This window comes from Glarea lozoyensis (genome assembly GCF_000409485.1).
Source record: "Glarea lozoyensis ATCC 20868 chromosome Unknown GLAREA10, whole genome shotgun sequence".
NCBI lineage: Eukaryota > Fungi > Ascomycota > Leotiomycetes > Helotiales > Helotiaceae > Glarea > Glarea lozoyensis.
The window spans coordinates 665,462-682,780 of NW_007360984.1; the positions used below are offsets into that span (position 1 = coordinate 665,462).

The 17,319-nt window shown below is 45.8% G+C and overlaps 7 protein-coding genes across 7 annotated transcripts; 3 read left to right on the forward strand and 4 right to left on the reverse strand.

Annotated features, from left to right (window-relative positions):
* Positions 1-412: 412 nt before the first annotated feature.
* GLAREA_05241 (NAD(P)-binding Rossmann-fold containing protein) lies at positions 413-2,758 on the forward strand (the record flags this gene model as incomplete). The annotated part of the gene is made up of 4 exons (XM_008078530.1): positions 413-598; positions 671-1,463; positions 1,974-2,257; positions 2,309-2,758. 4 exons carry the CDS (start codon positions 413-415, stop codon positions 2,756-2,758), a joined length of 1,713 nt encoding a protein of 570 aa, XP_008076721.1.
* Positions 2,759-4,021: 1,263 nt separating this feature from the next.
* GLAREA_05242 (uncharacterized protein) lies at positions 4,022-5,308 on the forward strand (the record flags this gene model as incomplete). The annotated part of the gene is made up of 1 exon (XM_008078531.1): positions 4,022-5,308. The coding sequence occupies one exon, from the start codon at positions 4,022-4,024 to the stop codon at positions 5,306-5,308; it is 1,287 nt and encodes a 428-aa protein (XP_008076722.1).
* A 639-nt stretch (positions 5,309-5,947) lies between these two features.
* On the reverse strand, positions 5,948-7,753 carry GLAREA_05243 (MFS general substrate transporter; the record flags this gene model as incomplete). Its single annotated transcript, XM_008078532.1, has 2 exons — positions 5,948-7,197; positions 7,249-7,753. The coding sequence occupies 2 exons, from the start codon at positions 7,751-7,753 to the stop codon at positions 5,948-5,950; spliced, it is 1,755 nt and encodes a 584-aa protein (XP_008076723.1).
* A 1,186-nt stretch (positions 7,754-8,939) lies between these two features.
* On the forward strand, positions 8,940-10,043 carry GLAREA_05244 (Mss4-like protein; the record flags this gene model as incomplete). Its single annotated transcript, XM_008078533.1, has 1 exon — positions 8,940-10,043. One exon carries the CDS (start codon positions 8,940-8,942, stop codon positions 10,041-10,043), a length of 1,104 nt encoding a protein of 367 aa, XP_008076724.1.
* A 992-nt stretch (positions 10,044-11,035) lies between these two features.
* GLAREA_05245 (Ubiquitin-like protein) lies at positions 11,036-12,440 on the reverse strand (the record flags this gene model as incomplete). The annotated part of the gene is made up of 4 exons (XM_008078534.1): positions 11,036-11,539; positions 11,598-11,629; positions 11,678-12,169; positions 12,221-12,440. 4 exons carry the CDS (start codon positions 12,438-12,440, stop codon positions 11,036-11,038), a joined length of 1,248 nt encoding a protein of 415 aa, XP_008076725.1.
* Positions 12,441-13,490: 1,050 nt separating this feature from the next.
* Positions 13,491-14,741, reverse strand: GLAREA_05246 (Ribosomal protein S2; the record flags this gene model as incomplete). Its single annotated transcript, XM_008078535.1, has 3 exons — positions 13,491-13,743; positions 13,795-14,656; positions 14,711-14,741. The coding sequence occupies 3 exons, from the start codon at positions 14,739-14,741 to the stop codon at positions 13,491-13,493; spliced, it is 1,146 nt and encodes a 381-aa protein (XP_008076726.1).
* A 318-nt stretch (positions 14,742-15,059) lies between these two features.
* GLAREA_05247 (CAD & PB1) lies at positions 15,060-17,229 on the reverse strand (the record flags this gene model as incomplete). The annotated part of the gene is made up of 3 exons (XM_008078536.1): positions 15,060-16,024; positions 16,078-16,951; positions 17,026-17,229. 3 exons carry the CDS (start codon positions 17,227-17,229, stop codon positions 15,060-15,062), a joined length of 2,043 nt encoding a protein of 680 aa, XP_008076727.1.
* Between the last annotated feature and the right edge of the window lie 90 nt (positions 17,230-17,319).

A 17,319-nucleotide genomic window follows, 5' to 3' on the forward strand; every position in this document is an offset into this window, starting at 1 on the left:
GACCTGATTGACTGGACACTGATTTGTATGCCAGCATGGCATCAAAAGTTAGAGATTGGGTTTGTGTCAAATGAGATGATATCCTTCAGATTCTCAGACATCTGCAGAATATGCTCCCTCACATCGGGACTTACTATACGGCCTTAATAGGAAGCAATTTGCATACAGAGGGGTCAGTAGGCGGCTACCTAGGTACTTCTGTACAAGTACGACACCTTACTAGCAGGTACTGTGCCACAATCTGCCCCCAAATAATAACCAACCATATCTCTGCAGCGATTTACGTAAGGTCATGGTTGCATCTTATCTAGGTACAAGTATTAGAATGTCATGTCCCATATCTGAGAAGCTGCAGCATCTGAATCTAGGCATACAACTTTTTCAAGATTGATCGTAGTATTGGTCAGCAATCATGTCGTTCTTCCAGAGCATGTTCTCTCAATTCTTTCCGTCTGCCCCATCCTTCACCGAAAATGACATACCAGCTCAGGATGGCCGAGTCTTCATTGTCACTGGTGGAAACGCGGGGATAGGCTTTGAGCTCTGTAGAATGCTATATGATAAAGGTGCGACGGTCTATATGGCTTCAAGGTCAAAGGTAATCACTTGCTTAGACGTCTTTCAGCCCATGACCAAATTTTTATTTCATCAATGCTGACTCACTGATCAGGAACGAGCCGATAAGGCAATCCAGCAACTTGATACAGCACGCGATCCAGTCTCCCCAAAAAAGGGAAAGGTAAAATTTCTACATTTTGACTTGAATGATCTCACCGTTGTCAAAAAGGCCGCCGAAACTTTTGCGGCTCAGGAGTCAAGACTTGACATTCTCTGGAATAATGCTGGCACAGGTGCTCAGCGAGTTGAAGTTGGAGCTCGAACAGTGCAGGGATTCGAGAGCATGATAGGAATGCATTGTATCGCAACTCAATACTTTACCCAGTTGCTCATACCACAATTGCGCGCTGCCGTCGCTGCTTCGCCAGTCCCAGGATCAGTCCGTGTCGTCTGGACATCATCCTTCATGTCCGAATTAGCATCGCCAGAAAACGGAATCGATTTCAACTTCTTAGACAAAGGAACTCCGGATCTCAAACTCAACTTTTCCACCTCAAAAGCAGCAACATGGATGCTAGGCCGAGAAATGGCTCATCGATATGGCGAGCTCGGTATCGTGAGCGTGATCCAAAATCCTGGAAACTTGGACACAGATGCGTATGCTGGAAACCCCACAGCGTACAGATGGCTTATCCAGCGGATATTATACGAGGCAAAGTTTGGTGCTTATACAGAATTGTATGCTGGGTTGTCGCCGGGATTGACTTTGGAAAATAATGGTGCTTATGTTGTGCCATGGGGAAAGATTCGTCCAGATTCAGATTGTCCGAGGAGAGACCTCATTAAAGCTATGATTTCTATTGAAGATGGTGGTTTGGGGTATCCTGCGAAGTTATGGGATTGGTGTGAGAATCAGTGGAAGTGTTTCGTTGAGGTATGAGCGAAAAATACGTCAAGGAAAGCACTCCACTCGTTCAAATACAAAAGCCTTGCTTTAAGGACTCCATTTAACCAACTACAATGACACATCCATCGGAGAAATTCACAATGGGAAGACCACTGAAGAGAAGTTATTCGGAGTTTTGCCTCGGAGCCGGCTTTCTTATTGGCCGAAGATGAAGAGGGCGTAGAGCGGTTGAGAGGGGTCCTATTCTAGTGGGCTCGCATTGAGTCTTTGGCCTGTCAGGAGCTTTGTTGTATGACTCTCATTCCGAATTCAATAATGGATTACCACGATGCTCCATTTTATGTCGCAAATTGCTCGCGGTTGAAAGATGACTCTGATGAGTCATGAGTGTAAGCTCTTCTTCCGTCATTTATGAGGGCACTCGTCCCTTTCTTTCCTTCACCCGCTCCGAGACTTTCGATTAGCAGCCAAAGTACGTTAAAATTCACTTCGATATCTGATGAGATAGTCGAGGCCAATTCAACTGCTTATGAAAAAGGTCCACTTCACAGTGACCGTTCGCCGAATACCACTTTTCATCCAGAACCCAGCCTCCTCACTTATTCTATTAAGGATGCTCCAAATCTCTCCGACATTATGCAATTACCCCGATGCGGCTCGATGGAGAAACTTATAACCAGCAGGATGATTGATATTCAATACGAGAAGCCTACAGAACGGATGTTACGCCGAGCTCACAGGAGGAACGCGTACTTTGACCTCTGTATCAGTATTAAAAATTTAAAGCTTAAGGTATGTGCGCTGTGCTCTTCTATAATTACAGGTTACTGAGGCCAATGTCAGTTGTTGAGAAGATCACCAAAATTCAAGAAACTTCCCGCACCCTGCCACGACTTCGCATGCTTTCTACCAGAGGAGTCGTTCGAAACCCCGCAAACGCATTTATCATCACTCGTAGAATTCGAAGACATTATCCCACAGGTCAATTCATTGTTTCTGAGCAGACTACCTCTCGACATTCGTTATCAAATTTATGCTTTTTGTTTCGCCGATTCTGTACAATACCCCTGGGACATAACATGGTCCAATTATCAACGACCCTCTTTCAATCCCTCGCCATACCACCGGGGTCTATGGAATGTTTTTACCAGTGCACCTGAAGTCAAAGTTAGCAAACCGGACAAGAAAACGAAGAAAAAAGAGAAGAGCAAATACTTGACAAAGGAACGAAAGAAGCAGAAGAGGCTGTTACAGGACAATCTCAACATCGCAACAACATGCCGTCAAATGTGAGTAATTTTAAAGCTTGAAAATGGAATCCCTACAACAATGGCTGATTTATGAAGATACTACGAGTACATACCGGCTTTGTTCGCGCTCCTGAAAATAAGCCTCGATTCAGAATTCACCCTTTACCGCCTTCACACAGATATCCCACTTCACGGTTGGAACAGCTTGACTCATCTATACTTGCGCATACCCATCATGGAGTCGGATTTACCGCAAAGGGATCCTACCGCAGCCAAGAACTACTGCTATCTGTGGAGCACTTTAAACTCCATGAAAAACCTACAAAAGCTCAAAATCATGATGTCAGGAACTGATGGAAATAAGGCATTGAATTTGCCTAACGAATTCCTGTCATCTTGGCTGGAACCAATGGGGAGATTTAGGTACTGGTACTATCAGGATTTTGTGTTCTGTGTAGGGCACCCGTTGTTGGACTCCCTTATAAATCTCCGTGATGAGTGTGGATACACTTTTGGGCTAAGTTCGTGGTTTTATACTGGCCATTATCACCGTGGGGGATGTTGTCTTAAGAGTTCATGGGAAAAGGAGTATGACCTTTGGTTTTGACAGTCATCTGAGAGAGGAATGGCAACTCTTCGTATGGGAAGAGCTGTTTTTAGCGGATACAGTACCATGCACAGTATATGCATTTCCAGGATGGAATTAGTGCTTGGGGGTCTATGCGTGTTTTAGAGTAGGTGTTTGACACCGTTCAGGGACTTAAATTCACGAGTTGGATTGAAAATGAAGCAAAATGGAGAGATATTATTTTATGATAACGATACAGGACTTTATGCAATAATCTTCATAAATTATTTCTCGTAACGGACGATATTAGTGGCAGTACCTCCTGTATATCCTGTTAAATTACATTTCGGTGTTTTTTTACGTACTTTCAATTGCTAGGTTGCCTCAAAAGGGTCTACAAGCAGCTTATTAAAATAACAAAAGAATTACGAAGTACGAGCTCCACGATATTTTGTCAACCTCATCAAAAAAACATTTCGGTTTCGACTGCTATTTATTTTTCCACTGCAGAATATCTCAAAATTCTCACTCCAGCTTATATACATTTCGTCATCAAAAAGTTTTTACATAGCGATCGTGGGGTTGCTCAGCCGCATTAGGCCCCCAATCTGGAAGGTTGCTACCTGACTCACACTCCTAGACCGTAACCTACAACCACAAGCAATTCCTCCGTCCATTTTTTTGAGAAAATATACATCAACCAACAATTTTCTGAGTTTCATGATAATATACTCAACCATGGATTACAGACTCAAAACACCACCTTCACGCATCCCACCCATCGAGCTAAAATGCTCATCATCAACAACTCACCCCTCCTCAATCCCAATGAACAAAGATCCACGCAAACACTACCTCAACAACTCCGCCGAACTCCCACCACCCCTAATCTCAAGCTCTTCCTTCATTCCTCACTCCATGACAGCTCATCTCATGCGCCGCAAAAAGACCTCGGCCCTAGGAGTAAAATTCGAGACCAGATGCCAGGATGAAATCACCGATATGGAAGGTGCACTCCATACATTCGTAACCCCAGTTGTGCCACTTTGTCATATCGTGGGGGATTACCGCTATCAATATGGTCACGGCGTCAGTAATTTTGGGGTTACAAATGGCAAGACGCTAGTTAGGGATGTGGTGATGAGTGCGAGTATTCATATGGATTTCGAGACCAAGCTGGTTATGTTGGCGGTTTGCAAGCTTGGTTACGAGGAGTTTTTAGGGGTTGACGCTGGAGAGTGGGAGATTTTGGGGGTGGATGAGAAACAGGATGAGAAGTTGAGGAGGCAGTATGATCGGGTGTTGAGAAGCCATCTTGTTTATCATTTGACCAGAGATCATAGGCTGCCTCCAAGATCGGCAGCGAAGGGACTTTTGAATGTGGAAGAAGCTATTGCGTTGTTAGAGGAACTCATTTCTTCGTCCTCAGAGATAGGGGACTCCCTGATTGACAAATTCGTCGAAATACAGTACGGAGACTTCATCTCACTTGAGCTGTTGATCAACACAGCAATTCAACAAGCACGTAATGAGTTTTCCGCACTCGAAGCGCTGTGTCCTCAAGGTTACGTATATACGTACAATCCGGCCTCAATTTTCGCCGCCACGATAGGACCAGACCTGTTAAATCGACTCTTGTTAGCCGCAATGAGAGTCTTATCTGATCACAATACGTTCGCGAATATGAAGGTATTTGCTTTCAACGATTACACCGATACCAAAGCTGTCGTATTAGCGAAGCTAGCACTGTGTAAACAAGAGAGTGTGTTGGTTGCAAGCACCACGGAATTGTTCCAAGGCGAGAAAGACCAATACGATATCTCGAAGTTTGCCGAGAGTCACAAAGCTACCGGAAGGAAGCTGGAGGATGCAATGCTTGTTATTCATAATAATAGTGATGGGTTTGGACAGAATATTGAATCTGAGCATGCTTCTGGGAGTTTGGATGGTGCTATTGGTGCGAATAGCAGTGCTGCTGCTAGTTTGAAGAGGGATCGAGATGATTTGTTGGATTTTATGTTTTGAAATCGTTGGATCTGAAAACGTGGATACATCTAAGCGACAATTGGGATTTGGTTCGACACACGGTCAATTTCAAGCTATATGTGTCTGCTATGTGTTGCGAAATTTTCAGACAAAGTCAGTGAATCATCCGATGGAACATGGTAAAGCATGACTCCACCAACGAGATTCATCCTACTCACTTGATGAAATGTGTTCTTCTACGTATATCTTCAATGACTTCTCAAATGATTAAGAAATGTTGACGCATTAGTTGTTCAAACTCTTCTTTACCTCAAAGAATTGATTTCGTCTGTGGGAATAATTTTATTCACGTTATATTTGTAGCCGCAGATCAGTTCAGTCTCGGCATCGCTCTGAATTAAGAATTATACTGAACGTTAGACGAGGAACTTTAAGTGTTTAAGGTGGGAAGTCACTTCGCTTTGACTGAGTTGTGATCGCAATCAGATTATCAGGCTTCGCAAGCCGAAAAGGTAATCAACAAAATTCCTCTCAATATTTTTAGAAATGTGGAACTGATTATAATTGATATAGGGGTATGTTTATATATATGTACAGGAAACCGAGCAACACCTAAAAGCCACCCTCAACACCGTAAAACCCGTGGCAAAAATACTGTGACAGCCAAATTTATGTGCACTAAGGAGTACTAACATAGCTCACTGCTCTGTGCAAGTCCTCTTCATTGGCACTGTCCTTCGTCTTCAACGTCTCTTCATCGTCTCCACTATATGCGTATTTGCTGTGACGACGAATCTTTTCTCCATAAAAGTAGAAGACGTAAGGAATCGCGCAACATGCCAGACTGATAAAAGCTAGAATCGAACTAGCCCACTGGTATCCACATCTTGCGTACATTTGTTCGGTAAACAAGACAACTGCTGCACCCCAAAAACTTCGAATGAAAGTCTTCGCAGCAAGAGCCGACGCAGCTTGGTGCTGATATGAATCGACAATGTAATTATTCGCAGAATTGTAGAGGAAGATGAATCCGAATCCAACAGGGAAGCCGCCAAGCGCTGGGCCCACCCAGATGAGATGTGGGTAGGACGTCCAAGCGAAGACGAAAAGACCGATTGGAATGAACCAACACGACACCATCATTGGGAAGAGTCGAACTTCTGGCGGAGGAGCTCCATTATATTTTTGACACATTTTGAGATAGTGTGCGTTTACCCAAGGTGCGCAGCATGCCGACGCTACAACACCAACTGCTAGTGGGATAAACATCAACCCTGTGATACCAGCGCTATAGCCTTTTCCTTCTTGAAATACGATCGGAAAAGCTACAAAAAACATATAAAGAAGTCCGTAAAGAACACTCATATATACCGAAACCAGGAAAACTATCAATTCGCCAAAGAGGAGCTGGAATGGTCGGATGAGGAAGACACGGAGACGCTCGGTGAATGGACGAAGGTCGAGGTCCTGCTCAGTAACATGGTCGGACTCGCCTGTTGACTTTCTTAGTTTGGCAGCACGGCGTGCAAGAATGGTAGGTGCATATGTCTCTGGAACGGTGAATGTAATAAGGATGTAAACGCAACCAGCGAGAATGAGTTGGATCCAGTACAGCCACCTCCACCCAGCAGCGTCGAAGAGAAATCCACCGACAAGAGGTCCAATTGCGGGACCAATAAATGGAGCAGCACTGAATGCCGCCATTGGAATACCACGCTCCTCGGTTTTCCATAGATCTGATAAGGTGCCTCCGACAAGCGTCATAGGGGCCGAGAATGCGATACCGTCGATGGCACGACATACGAGCAAGGTTTGGATATTAGGTGCAACCGCGCATGGAATGATGAAGATTACCGCAAGCAGAAGCGTTGAGGCGTAGATAACTCGTCGACCTAGAACTTCGGATAGTGGAGCAAAGACCATAGGACCTGACGAGCGTTAGCACAAGACACTTCCAACAGGTTTAGGTGCTAACGTACCTAGACCAAAACCAACCACGAAAATCGAAATACTGATCAAAGCAATCTCCTCTGATCTGTTGAATTCCTCCTCGACACCAACAATACCAGCTGTGATAACCGATGAACAGAATGCTACGACGAAACAGGTCAATGCCACCACCATCGTACAATACCACTTGAAAGCTTTCGACCAATTCTTGGGATTCTCCGGATCGTTTGGTGTAAATGTAACAAGCTTATATCGAGCCTTTCCGTTGGCCTCTAATGGGCCGTCGATTTCTCCTGTAGGCTTTTCCGCCGTGTACTCGCACATGTTGGCATTGGACGTGAGAGTCCGGTATGGTAGATTGACATCAAGACGTGGATCTCGTCCTTCCTTTTGAGATGCATGAGTATTCGCATGTTGAACTTCGGATTTGCTGTGTGATCGATTAATTGATGGCTGAGGTGGTCGTGATGTTGTAGTATTGATGGATTCAAATCGCTGAACTGGCACCTCAGAGGGCTCATTCGTATTCGACATATTGTCTCAATGTAGTAGGGGCTTCAAAATAGTATAGGAAAAAAGGATAATCTTCAGAAAGCTGAGAAAGTCACAGGTATAGACTGGTAGTTGATGATTCGAATCCAAAATATGCAGTGGCAGACAGAAGATATATATATCAATTGACGCAAGAATCCGAGATACCTCCCTCACCCATGTACTGATAGATGTTTCCAGATGTTATCAAGCAAGCCGCATCTTCCTCGAACCGGGGTCTGAACAACCCACCAAAATATCAAAATCGCCCATTCAGAAGCTATTCTGATATCTTGGCACAAACGGGGATCTTTCGGAAATAGAAAATTTGACCATTCCTGACACGAGGCTCTCCTACTTCGGCCGGGTAGGGCAATTTGGCATGATGCTGAATGTTACATCAAGATAGGAACTCCAATATGAGGCTTTTGATGCGATGCTCTGACGTTGTTTGAAATGTTCCTACCATCACTTCAGGGTGTTCCAGCCTCAACTGCGTCATTGAGAACTTCTACTGGGCCAAGATCCAATGAAAGACAATGATGCATAGTCAGCCAGCTGTGTACACTCACCTTGCGTTCCCCAAGCAATTGAGCCGCTGCGACCTGAGTTGTTTTGATCCTTTGACGGCTACCCGAGGTTATGTAAAATAACTCAGCGAGACCGGTTCTGGGATTGGCGGACCAAACAAAAGGGCACCGAGCACAATTCGTATCCGGTCTTGAACTTGTAGCCTTATTGATATCACGGAACGATAAAGCGGGTTTTCTCCGTCAAAGAAGAATTGATTTGTTGATGAAGCTGCATGATGGACGGATAATTTTCGTACGGCTGGAAAAGCTTCGATACCCCTGACCGGCTTAATCTCGGTTGTCACTTGCTAAGCGAGTGGGATTGTTGACCTCGACCGTCGACGTCGATATCCAGAAATCCTAGAATAATCACACGGTAGAACTACTCGAGCTCATATGAACTGGAACACGTGTAGAACTCCAAGTTTCAATTGAAGCCCTGCCTAAGGACGAAAAGGTTCATTACCATTGGATGCTTCTTCCCGCTTAGCTGCAGAAGATAAGGTTATATGTAGGGACTTATTCGATTTCCCCTCACTTATTTGACCATTTTGTCATTAGTAAACCTTGTCCGTGACTTCGAGGTTCCAACAAGAGGTCCCAGCTGTTCAGTCTGAATGGCTTCTACCACAGTCAACGCCGCATGCGCTTGCAAATCATTCGAGTATCAAATACAGTATCCACAGTCGTCTCTCCCAATCGATCGTGCCCTCTGCATCTGCAACCGGTGCAGAAAGAATTCGGGCTCATGTGGCCAATCCCACATTCCTATACCTCCGGATCATATTGTTGATCCATCGAGATACCAATTGACGAAGTATGCCATTACGGAAAATCATGACCGATACTTCTGCTCCACATGTGGTGCACATGTCCTTACACAAGTGAAGGCTGCTAAGAGATGGTCCATCACCACAGGTGTGTTAGAATCTACTGAGGGTATCGTGAATTGGACGGGTTGCAAGTACACCGAAGGGTCACTCGATGGTGGGATTTCGATTTGGTTAAAAGATATCGTGGGTAGAGACGGGAATGTAAAACCACTTAAGAGTTGGGCTGGCCAAGACGACGAACCTCCAATAACAGATGGGAGCTTAACGCAAACTACTTCAATAAAGCCTGAAATTAGCACGGATGCAAGACTTACAGCCGCGTGCCACTGTGGTGGAGTGAAGTTCAGCATCAGCAGACCCGACGAAGGCTCTAAAGCAGCAGTATCATCATTTCCAGATTTGATGTATCCCTTCCACGAGAAAAAAGAAGCAAATCCAAACAATGAGAGCTGGTGGTTACGAGCCAATGACAAGAAATACGTAGCAGGCTTGTGCGCCTGCCCATCATGTCGTTTCAACTCTGGATACGAAATCCAGCCTTGGGCATTCGTACCGAAATGCAATTTACTCAAAGAAAACGGCAAAATTCTTGACTTCAACATTGGCACGCTGAAGAGGTACTCATCGTCAGCAGGTGTTATGCGTGAGTTCTGCAGTGTCTGTGGAGCGACTGTATTCTGGCACAACGATGCCAGACCGAGCGTGATCGACGTGAGTGTGGGATTACTGGACCCCGAGGAAGGTGCAAGAGCGGAAGGCTGGTTGGACTGGTGGACTGAGAGGGTAAGCTTTCAGGAACTAGCTGTAAGTACTAGTCTCATTGCTAGTTTGGAAAGAGGATTGAGAATCTGGGGACGGGAAGAAGGGCTGAAAAAGGATCGAGAGTGATCTATCAATGATTCGCTTAAATATGCGTCGCCGAGTTCGCCGCCTTTCGGCGTGCTACTGCCCAGGCTCTGCGTCAAAATCGCGGCACGAGGTAGTTAATAATGCATATAATGATACAGCTCTGCACCCGACCGCAGCCGTTTTAAGGGTCACTCAATCGCGGGGTAGGTACTTGGTTCTGCTGTATGTTGAAAGAAAGTTTGCCCATGGTGTTTCGCATACAACTTCCCCGAATACGAGCTTCAGATTACCATGAATGACCAACGATATAATCCCTTTATTAGCAAATCTAGCAGTATTCCGTGAATAATGCTGATAATTAGTGAAAACATGAGCCCAATCCTGGCCATTCGCCAACCGCTCATAGAGTTATGAAGTGCAAAAATAAAGACCATATTGGGGGCTCCCCGCGCAAGACAATAAGTAGCACTCAAACCCGATCCATCATATTTATTCTTTTGCCTTGACAAAATTACTATATTCTGTCTATTACCCTGAATAAACACGATAATCTATGATTACGTTGAAATTCTTCTAAAGATGATAAGTACTTGCCTATTGTCAATGACAACTTAAGTTGGATATGATAAGGAGGTTCTGCCACCTTGCTCACCCACTATGGGTCATCTCAATGAATTAAAATATATTGAGGTCCATTTAATTCTTTAACTTGTTACCTTGTTCGTATATGACGGATCTCAGTAGATGCTCATAAGCCCCGGTGCCACATTTGATCGAGAAAAATTATTTATCATCGATAACTAAGGAGTAACATAATTGACGCTACTGCTACGAATGAAGTTTGTTTTAATTGCCGTATTTAAATCGACATGCTTGTAATACACGCTTGTTCATGTTATACAATCCACGGTCCACGATATTGCATACAAAACCCAAATGTCCTTTTCCCATCGCTGCACCAGAAAGCACAGTCTATCTCTCCGCAGATCATACTCTGTCACACCCAATGTCCTGAGGGGAACAGATTGAATCTATAGAGCTTTTGCGGGAAAGAACCCTGGCATTTTATCAACTTTGTTGAGCTTAAGCACTCTGATATATCTATGTTTCATTTGATTGTCGGCCTTCTTTCTTGGGGAATCTTTTGGGCCAAGAGGCAAGCCCTCAATTTCTGGCCAAATAATCGGGTTCTCGTCGGGTAAGCAAACGTTTAGATCCTCGTACTCTTCAAAGAAGGGGTACCCAAATTCCGCATAAGTTTTCCGGTTAATGGGAGTGGGAGGGATAGCGAGACCGAGCATCGGCGTTGTGGAGGCGTCAAGTAGGTGAAAATTGAAAACTAGTTTCCTTTCGGTATTCCAATACAGCGGATTCAAGGTATCAGCGACGAGGCTCTCCTTAATTAACCTTCCAGGGACAATCGCCATCTCTGTAGCTATTTGATCTGCTTTTGACCGAGCAGCCTCCTCCGCCATCACTGCTTCACTGGGAGAATCACCAGCTCGAGGGCGCTTCTTTAGGCGTATTGCGTGTAACTGCAGGACAGATTTCAGAGTCAGCAAGCTTATAGATCGTAAATCATGAGGGGCATACCTGTTGGATTCCATAGTCAGACAAGGTGCGTCCTAGGACATGTTAATTACAGTCACATAAGATACTATATAAAGCCTTACCATCTTCCAATACTCCTTGCCACGAGAATAGCTGCTGCTCGTCACAAAGAGTCCCTTCGATATCGCGGATCATCTCTTTAACTTCCTCGATGGTCGTATCTTCATGCGCTATCAGCCTGGTCGGAGTTGGTGGTCCCAGGATCAATAACTCGAGCATTCTCGGGTTAGCAGTATCGCCAAAGCTGGGATAGATCTCGAAGACAATGTCAGCAGCAGTATTTAGTCCTGTGATTTGCCTCTCAATCGAGTATCCAGATCCGACTGGGGGTGCGACAAGTTGTGAAACTCGACCTTCTTCATCAGCGATGCCGTTTAGCCATTGCTGCTGGGGTACAACGATATAGTCTTGGGACTTCGGAATGTACTGGTTGAGGCCGGGCTCCGAAAGCGCTGGAGTCTTTGATTCTCCAGAAACAGCATTAACTCCACCCACCCAGACGCGAACGGCAAATTTCTGAACACTGGTGAACTTGATCCACATAGCCTCATGCTCTATTCATTGTCAACGAGTTCATATTAGCACTTGGGAGGCAGTTGACTTACGACGAATTGGAATGAATACTCCGCCCTTGGCCATCAAATCATTGGGCAAATTAGATTTATAATCCACGAGGTCAAAGATCGGAAATCTGCCACAATCTGGCAGTACATTATTGGGTTTCCCATCGTCCGGGATACGAAAGGTGCGGTGAAAAGTGATGACCAAATTACTGTTCTTGGGACCTTCGACAACAATAGTCTTAAACCCTTTCGAGGACGTCATCTTGCCACACAACTTGACCCGCCTGGGGCCCTCATAACTCTGCATTTCCAATCCAATGATGAGAGATTGGATCTGACGGCGGAGGAGTCACTAGTGTTTGTAGAAGAGTTTGGGGTTCGATGGTTCTGGATGCGTAGGTCGTTTCGGAATAGCACAGTCTATGGCATTTGGAAACGGAGGTGATAGTCTGATAAATTTGAATAGCTGAAAAACCCAGTGCTCCGCACGCATCTCCAGAAATTGACCTGACCATTCGAAGTTAGCGTCTTGCTAACTTTGGTAGAAAAGTAAGGTTGCTATGGCTACATACCTGTGCTAGGTCAGAATCAAGGGTCAATGACCGATTCTATCAGGGTTGCTACTGCCCAGACAGGCTCACATTCTCCCTGGTGGTACGTTGCCTTCGCTCGCGGTGGAAAAGATATCTACCTAGGTAGGTAGATGGCAGTCAAGACACAATCTTCAGATGATTGCTTGTTCACGAATTCAGATATTTTGCTAATCTTAAAGAGTAAATAGAGCTCTTTAAGCTCAATGGGAAACCTACTGAGGTAGGAAGATTTTATAACATCAAGTATAACTCTTTGATTAAGACATAGTTATCACATTACTGACAATTATGTCGTCTACGGGGAGGCTGGTAAATGTGAAGTGAACCCCTTAGGGAGAATGACATCGGTCAGCAATTGAATTAACCCCCAATGCGCAATCACCCGCAGGATATCCACCCCTGAAGTACGGCAACACTGTAGAGAACATGTCAGCTTCGGGCAGTATTAAGAACTGTGGACTTTGAAATTACCATACCTAAATAAACCAACTAGATACTCGTCCACACCTCTGACGAGGAACAAGCCAAACTCCATAAAGAAGTGGCTCGAATAGGGAAAAGCTGATACTAAAGGATAAGCTTTGGCCCAGAACGCGAATCATAGCAGTCTTCAAAATTTGGTGTACATTGGTAGCTTAGGAAATCTACGTAAGCGAACAACAGTTGAATATTACATTTCATTTCCGTACCATATACAGATATTATACAAATTCCCAGCCCTATAATTCGGGGGAGTCGCCAATTTGCCGTGTGAAAACTGGTGATGCCTCGCTATTTCCTTGAACCACAGTAGACTGTGCAGATTTTGCTGCGAAAGACGCCTTCTCAGCTTCGCCACCAACCTCCGGTCTTCCAAGACCAGGTGGTGGTAGCCAAGTGACTGTACCTGTCCTTGCGGCTTCAAGTCTTTTCTTCTGGCCCTCTTCACCAGCACGCCCAAGCACACCTGCTATTACTTGAATACACCGGATACTAAACGCCCAATGTTAGTACGAACGAAAGTCAAGAGTACAGAATACTGACCTATCATCATTTGCAGGTATTGGATACGTAACCCAAGTGGGGTCGGCATCCGTGTCAATAATGCCCATTGTGGGTATGTTGTTCAGACCGCACTCATGTAACATGATGTAGTTCTCCAACGGATTCAAGCACACAACCAAGTCTGGCTTGAGCGCAGTCCATTCCTCCACCTTAGTCTCAAACCCAGACGTGATTTCGGTGTCGTCCTTGTCCACAACTTTCAGATCGCATTTCGCGAGCAGTTGGTCTCCATTCGTAATCGTTCCTGGTATCCACCGTTCGAATAGGTGACATCCCTTTGCTAGTTCAGCAGCCTTTACTACCGCTGACGATTGGCCTGCGCGCGTTCCAACAAACAGAATCAAGCCTCCGTGATATGCAACGCCTTCCACTACTTTCGCCGCACGCCGAAGATGGGCTGCTGTTTCTTCTAGAGAGATAATGTGTACGCCTTGCCGAATCCCAAAGATGTACCTTTGATTCGCTGGATTCCACAGACTTGTGCTATGTCCTAGGTGACTCTGGCTTGCTAGCAACAGTTCCAATGTCACGTCCTCGGGCTTTGGCGGATTTCGAACGAAGGTGTCCGGTACGTATACTGGCTCGACTACAGCTCCGAGCTTTGCAGTACGTTTCTTTAAATGCTTGGTCAAGAAGTAATTCTCTTTGACGCCTTCTTTAGCGCGTGTGGCATTGTTGGGATTTGAAAAGTGCAATGGATTAATCGGAAGCTCGTGGGAATACGCCGAGGTTTGCTGCTGGCCGATCGATTCTTCGACTGATATTGAGTCCTGGGTTAAGGTATCGGTAGTAAGGGAGCGGAGGAAGGATTTGCGTAAAGGCGGTGCGAGTGCTCTTCGGCCTGCAAGAACAATTAGCACATCATCGAAACAAGATTCCATCACAATACACTTACCATGCCGTAAGGCTATGTTTCTTAATATCATGGTTGTTGGAGCACCTATGTTGTCCGATGCTCGCGTTCACTTTTTCGGGACATACGATTTCACGCTAGGTAGGTATTATCACGTGATTGAGCATCCAGACTCGAAATCGACTTCTCTCCACATCAGTCTGGTAGGTCTTTAGGTGAAGCAGACAAAACATTGTTATCTAAACACAACAGGCTTGCGTTTGAGTTTACGGAAATAATTCATATTAAATACTGCTAGGTTATGTCTCCGAAATAGCAACACTATTCTTTGTACAAAGTCATATTTACAACGAAGAAACCCAAGCACGCCAACCAAATATCGTTGTGCAGCTCAATTACGACTTGTCGCACGAGTTAAAGCAAAGACGCCAACAATGACAACAGCGAGAGTTACAATTGCGCCTGGCAATAGCAGTTCATTTGGAACACCAGCAATCACTTGCGCTTCGATTGGCTTCGCGGTGGCCTTCCTAGATCGCGACCGAACATGAACCTCTTCTTCGCTCTCATCGTCCTCATCAGAAACAACACGCTTACGCTCGCGTACCGTATGAGATGGTGGGGGACTCGGTGCTTGGCTGCTGATGACCGGATGAGGATCTAGCGTTGCGCTGATTGGTGCTTTTTCTGGATCGTGTACGAATAGGTCGACTTTATCACGATGGCCTTGTCTGGCTAATAAGATAGCTTCCAGAAGATCTTGATCTGTTGTAATTGAAACAGTATCTCCATCGTCATCAAGATAGCTCAGTGCAAAGCCCGAGCCACCCAGGTGTCCGTCTTCAAAAGTTGCAGCACCTCCGACGGCCTCGACCTCGGACCCTAATTTACTGATTACTGCGGTGATAAGCTCAGCCAGCCCATGAGCCCCAATAACCTGGAGTCTGTGAACGCGTCCGGACGGCGCCTTGAATTTGAATGGGAATGGTACTTCTTCTGCTGGTACGTCTGCGGATCGACTGACCACGGAACGTGAGGGGGAGTCCATGCCGACGTGAGAAGCAGAGTCACCCGGTGCAACACTTACATCTACCGTTCGCTCGTGGCCCCGTGAGAGATCTGGAGACATGAGGGATCTCCCTCCCGTGGTATGGTGATGACTTCCTTCTCCAGACATGATAGACTCAGTCTCATTTTCAAGGGCCATCCAAAATTTACCCCATGCAGGGCCTTCGCTATCGCCAGTTGACATGGTATTGATCTGCTCAAGAGTGGCGTATGTCAACTTTAGAACGTCAACCATACCAACAATTTCCCCTCCTTCGTTCATGACTGGAAGGTTCAAATAGTGACCGTCTGCGAAACAGTCAGCGTCGCAATCTACCAGGAAATATCGGGGAGCTATTTACCATGCATCTTTCGAAGAGCGGCTTGAATGCTCATGTCCATAGGAGCAAAATCGGGGTGAGGGGTCATCACTCGAACAACACTACAATTCGCGGGATCCAAACCAGGGGCAATGACTCGCAGAACAACGTCCTTACTCGTGAAAATACCAGTGATAGAGTCCTGATCTTGTACGAGAACTGCAGTGGTGTGGTTTTCCTTCATCTTCGCGGCGGCTTCCTTTACAGATGTGCGAACACTGACTGTCACAGGAGGGCGCCCATCAAGGACCGACTCCAGAGTTGGACCGGACATTTTCGATCGGAGAGCCTCGACATATTGTATAATCTGTTGTGGTTGGGTGGATCCTAGTTCTGATTGAACGCCCTCCAAGGCATCGTAGAGTTTCCTGGAAGAGCTGTATGCCCGCTCTAGTTTCTCCATAGCATCATAAAAGCACTTTGTGATATCCAGAATACCAGAGATATCCTGATTCTCGTCCATTACAGGCAAATGGCGGAAACCCTTACGAACCATGAGGTCTAATGCATCAGTTGCGCTGGTATCAGTTCGAGCGCAAAGCGGGTTTTTGGTCATAATCTCAGAGATCATGACATTGCTGGCCTTGATACCTGCCCCTACAACTCTAAAAGCGAGATCCTTTGCGGTGAAGATTCCGGCAATACGGTCGTCATCGTCGGTAACCAGCACACAGTCTTCCCTCTTCGCGGCCATCAACTGGGCTGCTTCAGCAACTGTAGTATTTGGCTTTATCTGCAATGCTTGACTCGGACGCAGGGCCAGGACCGTCCCTGGAGGGGCCTTTCTTGTTTGTCGTGCTCGACCTGTAGTATGCTTCTTCTTGCTGAGATCGGTCTCGATCTTCCTCCGTATCGCCTACAGACAGCTTATTAGCATTAGGAATTCCCGCATACGCACCGGTTTTTCGATAAGCTTTGATGCCGACATACCTCGTCTCTTTTCGATTGTTTCTGTCTGCTGGCACTCATAGTAGAGCCGCCAGCCTCACTCTGAGCTGTTGAGCTCTGGTGTGTTTCTAACGTCGGCCGAGGTATAGCTGATGCTGGACTATTGGTGAACGCGGGTATGTTTGCTCGACCTTGACCCCTACTGGGCGTTCCCCTCATCGTACCGTGGCCAGCATTCGAGGCCATGTTTGCAGTTCGAGTTGCAATTGGAAGATGCTTAAGCGCGGAGCAGATGTGTGCAGGAGCGGGACTTTCGGTCGTGGCAGGATTGATCTG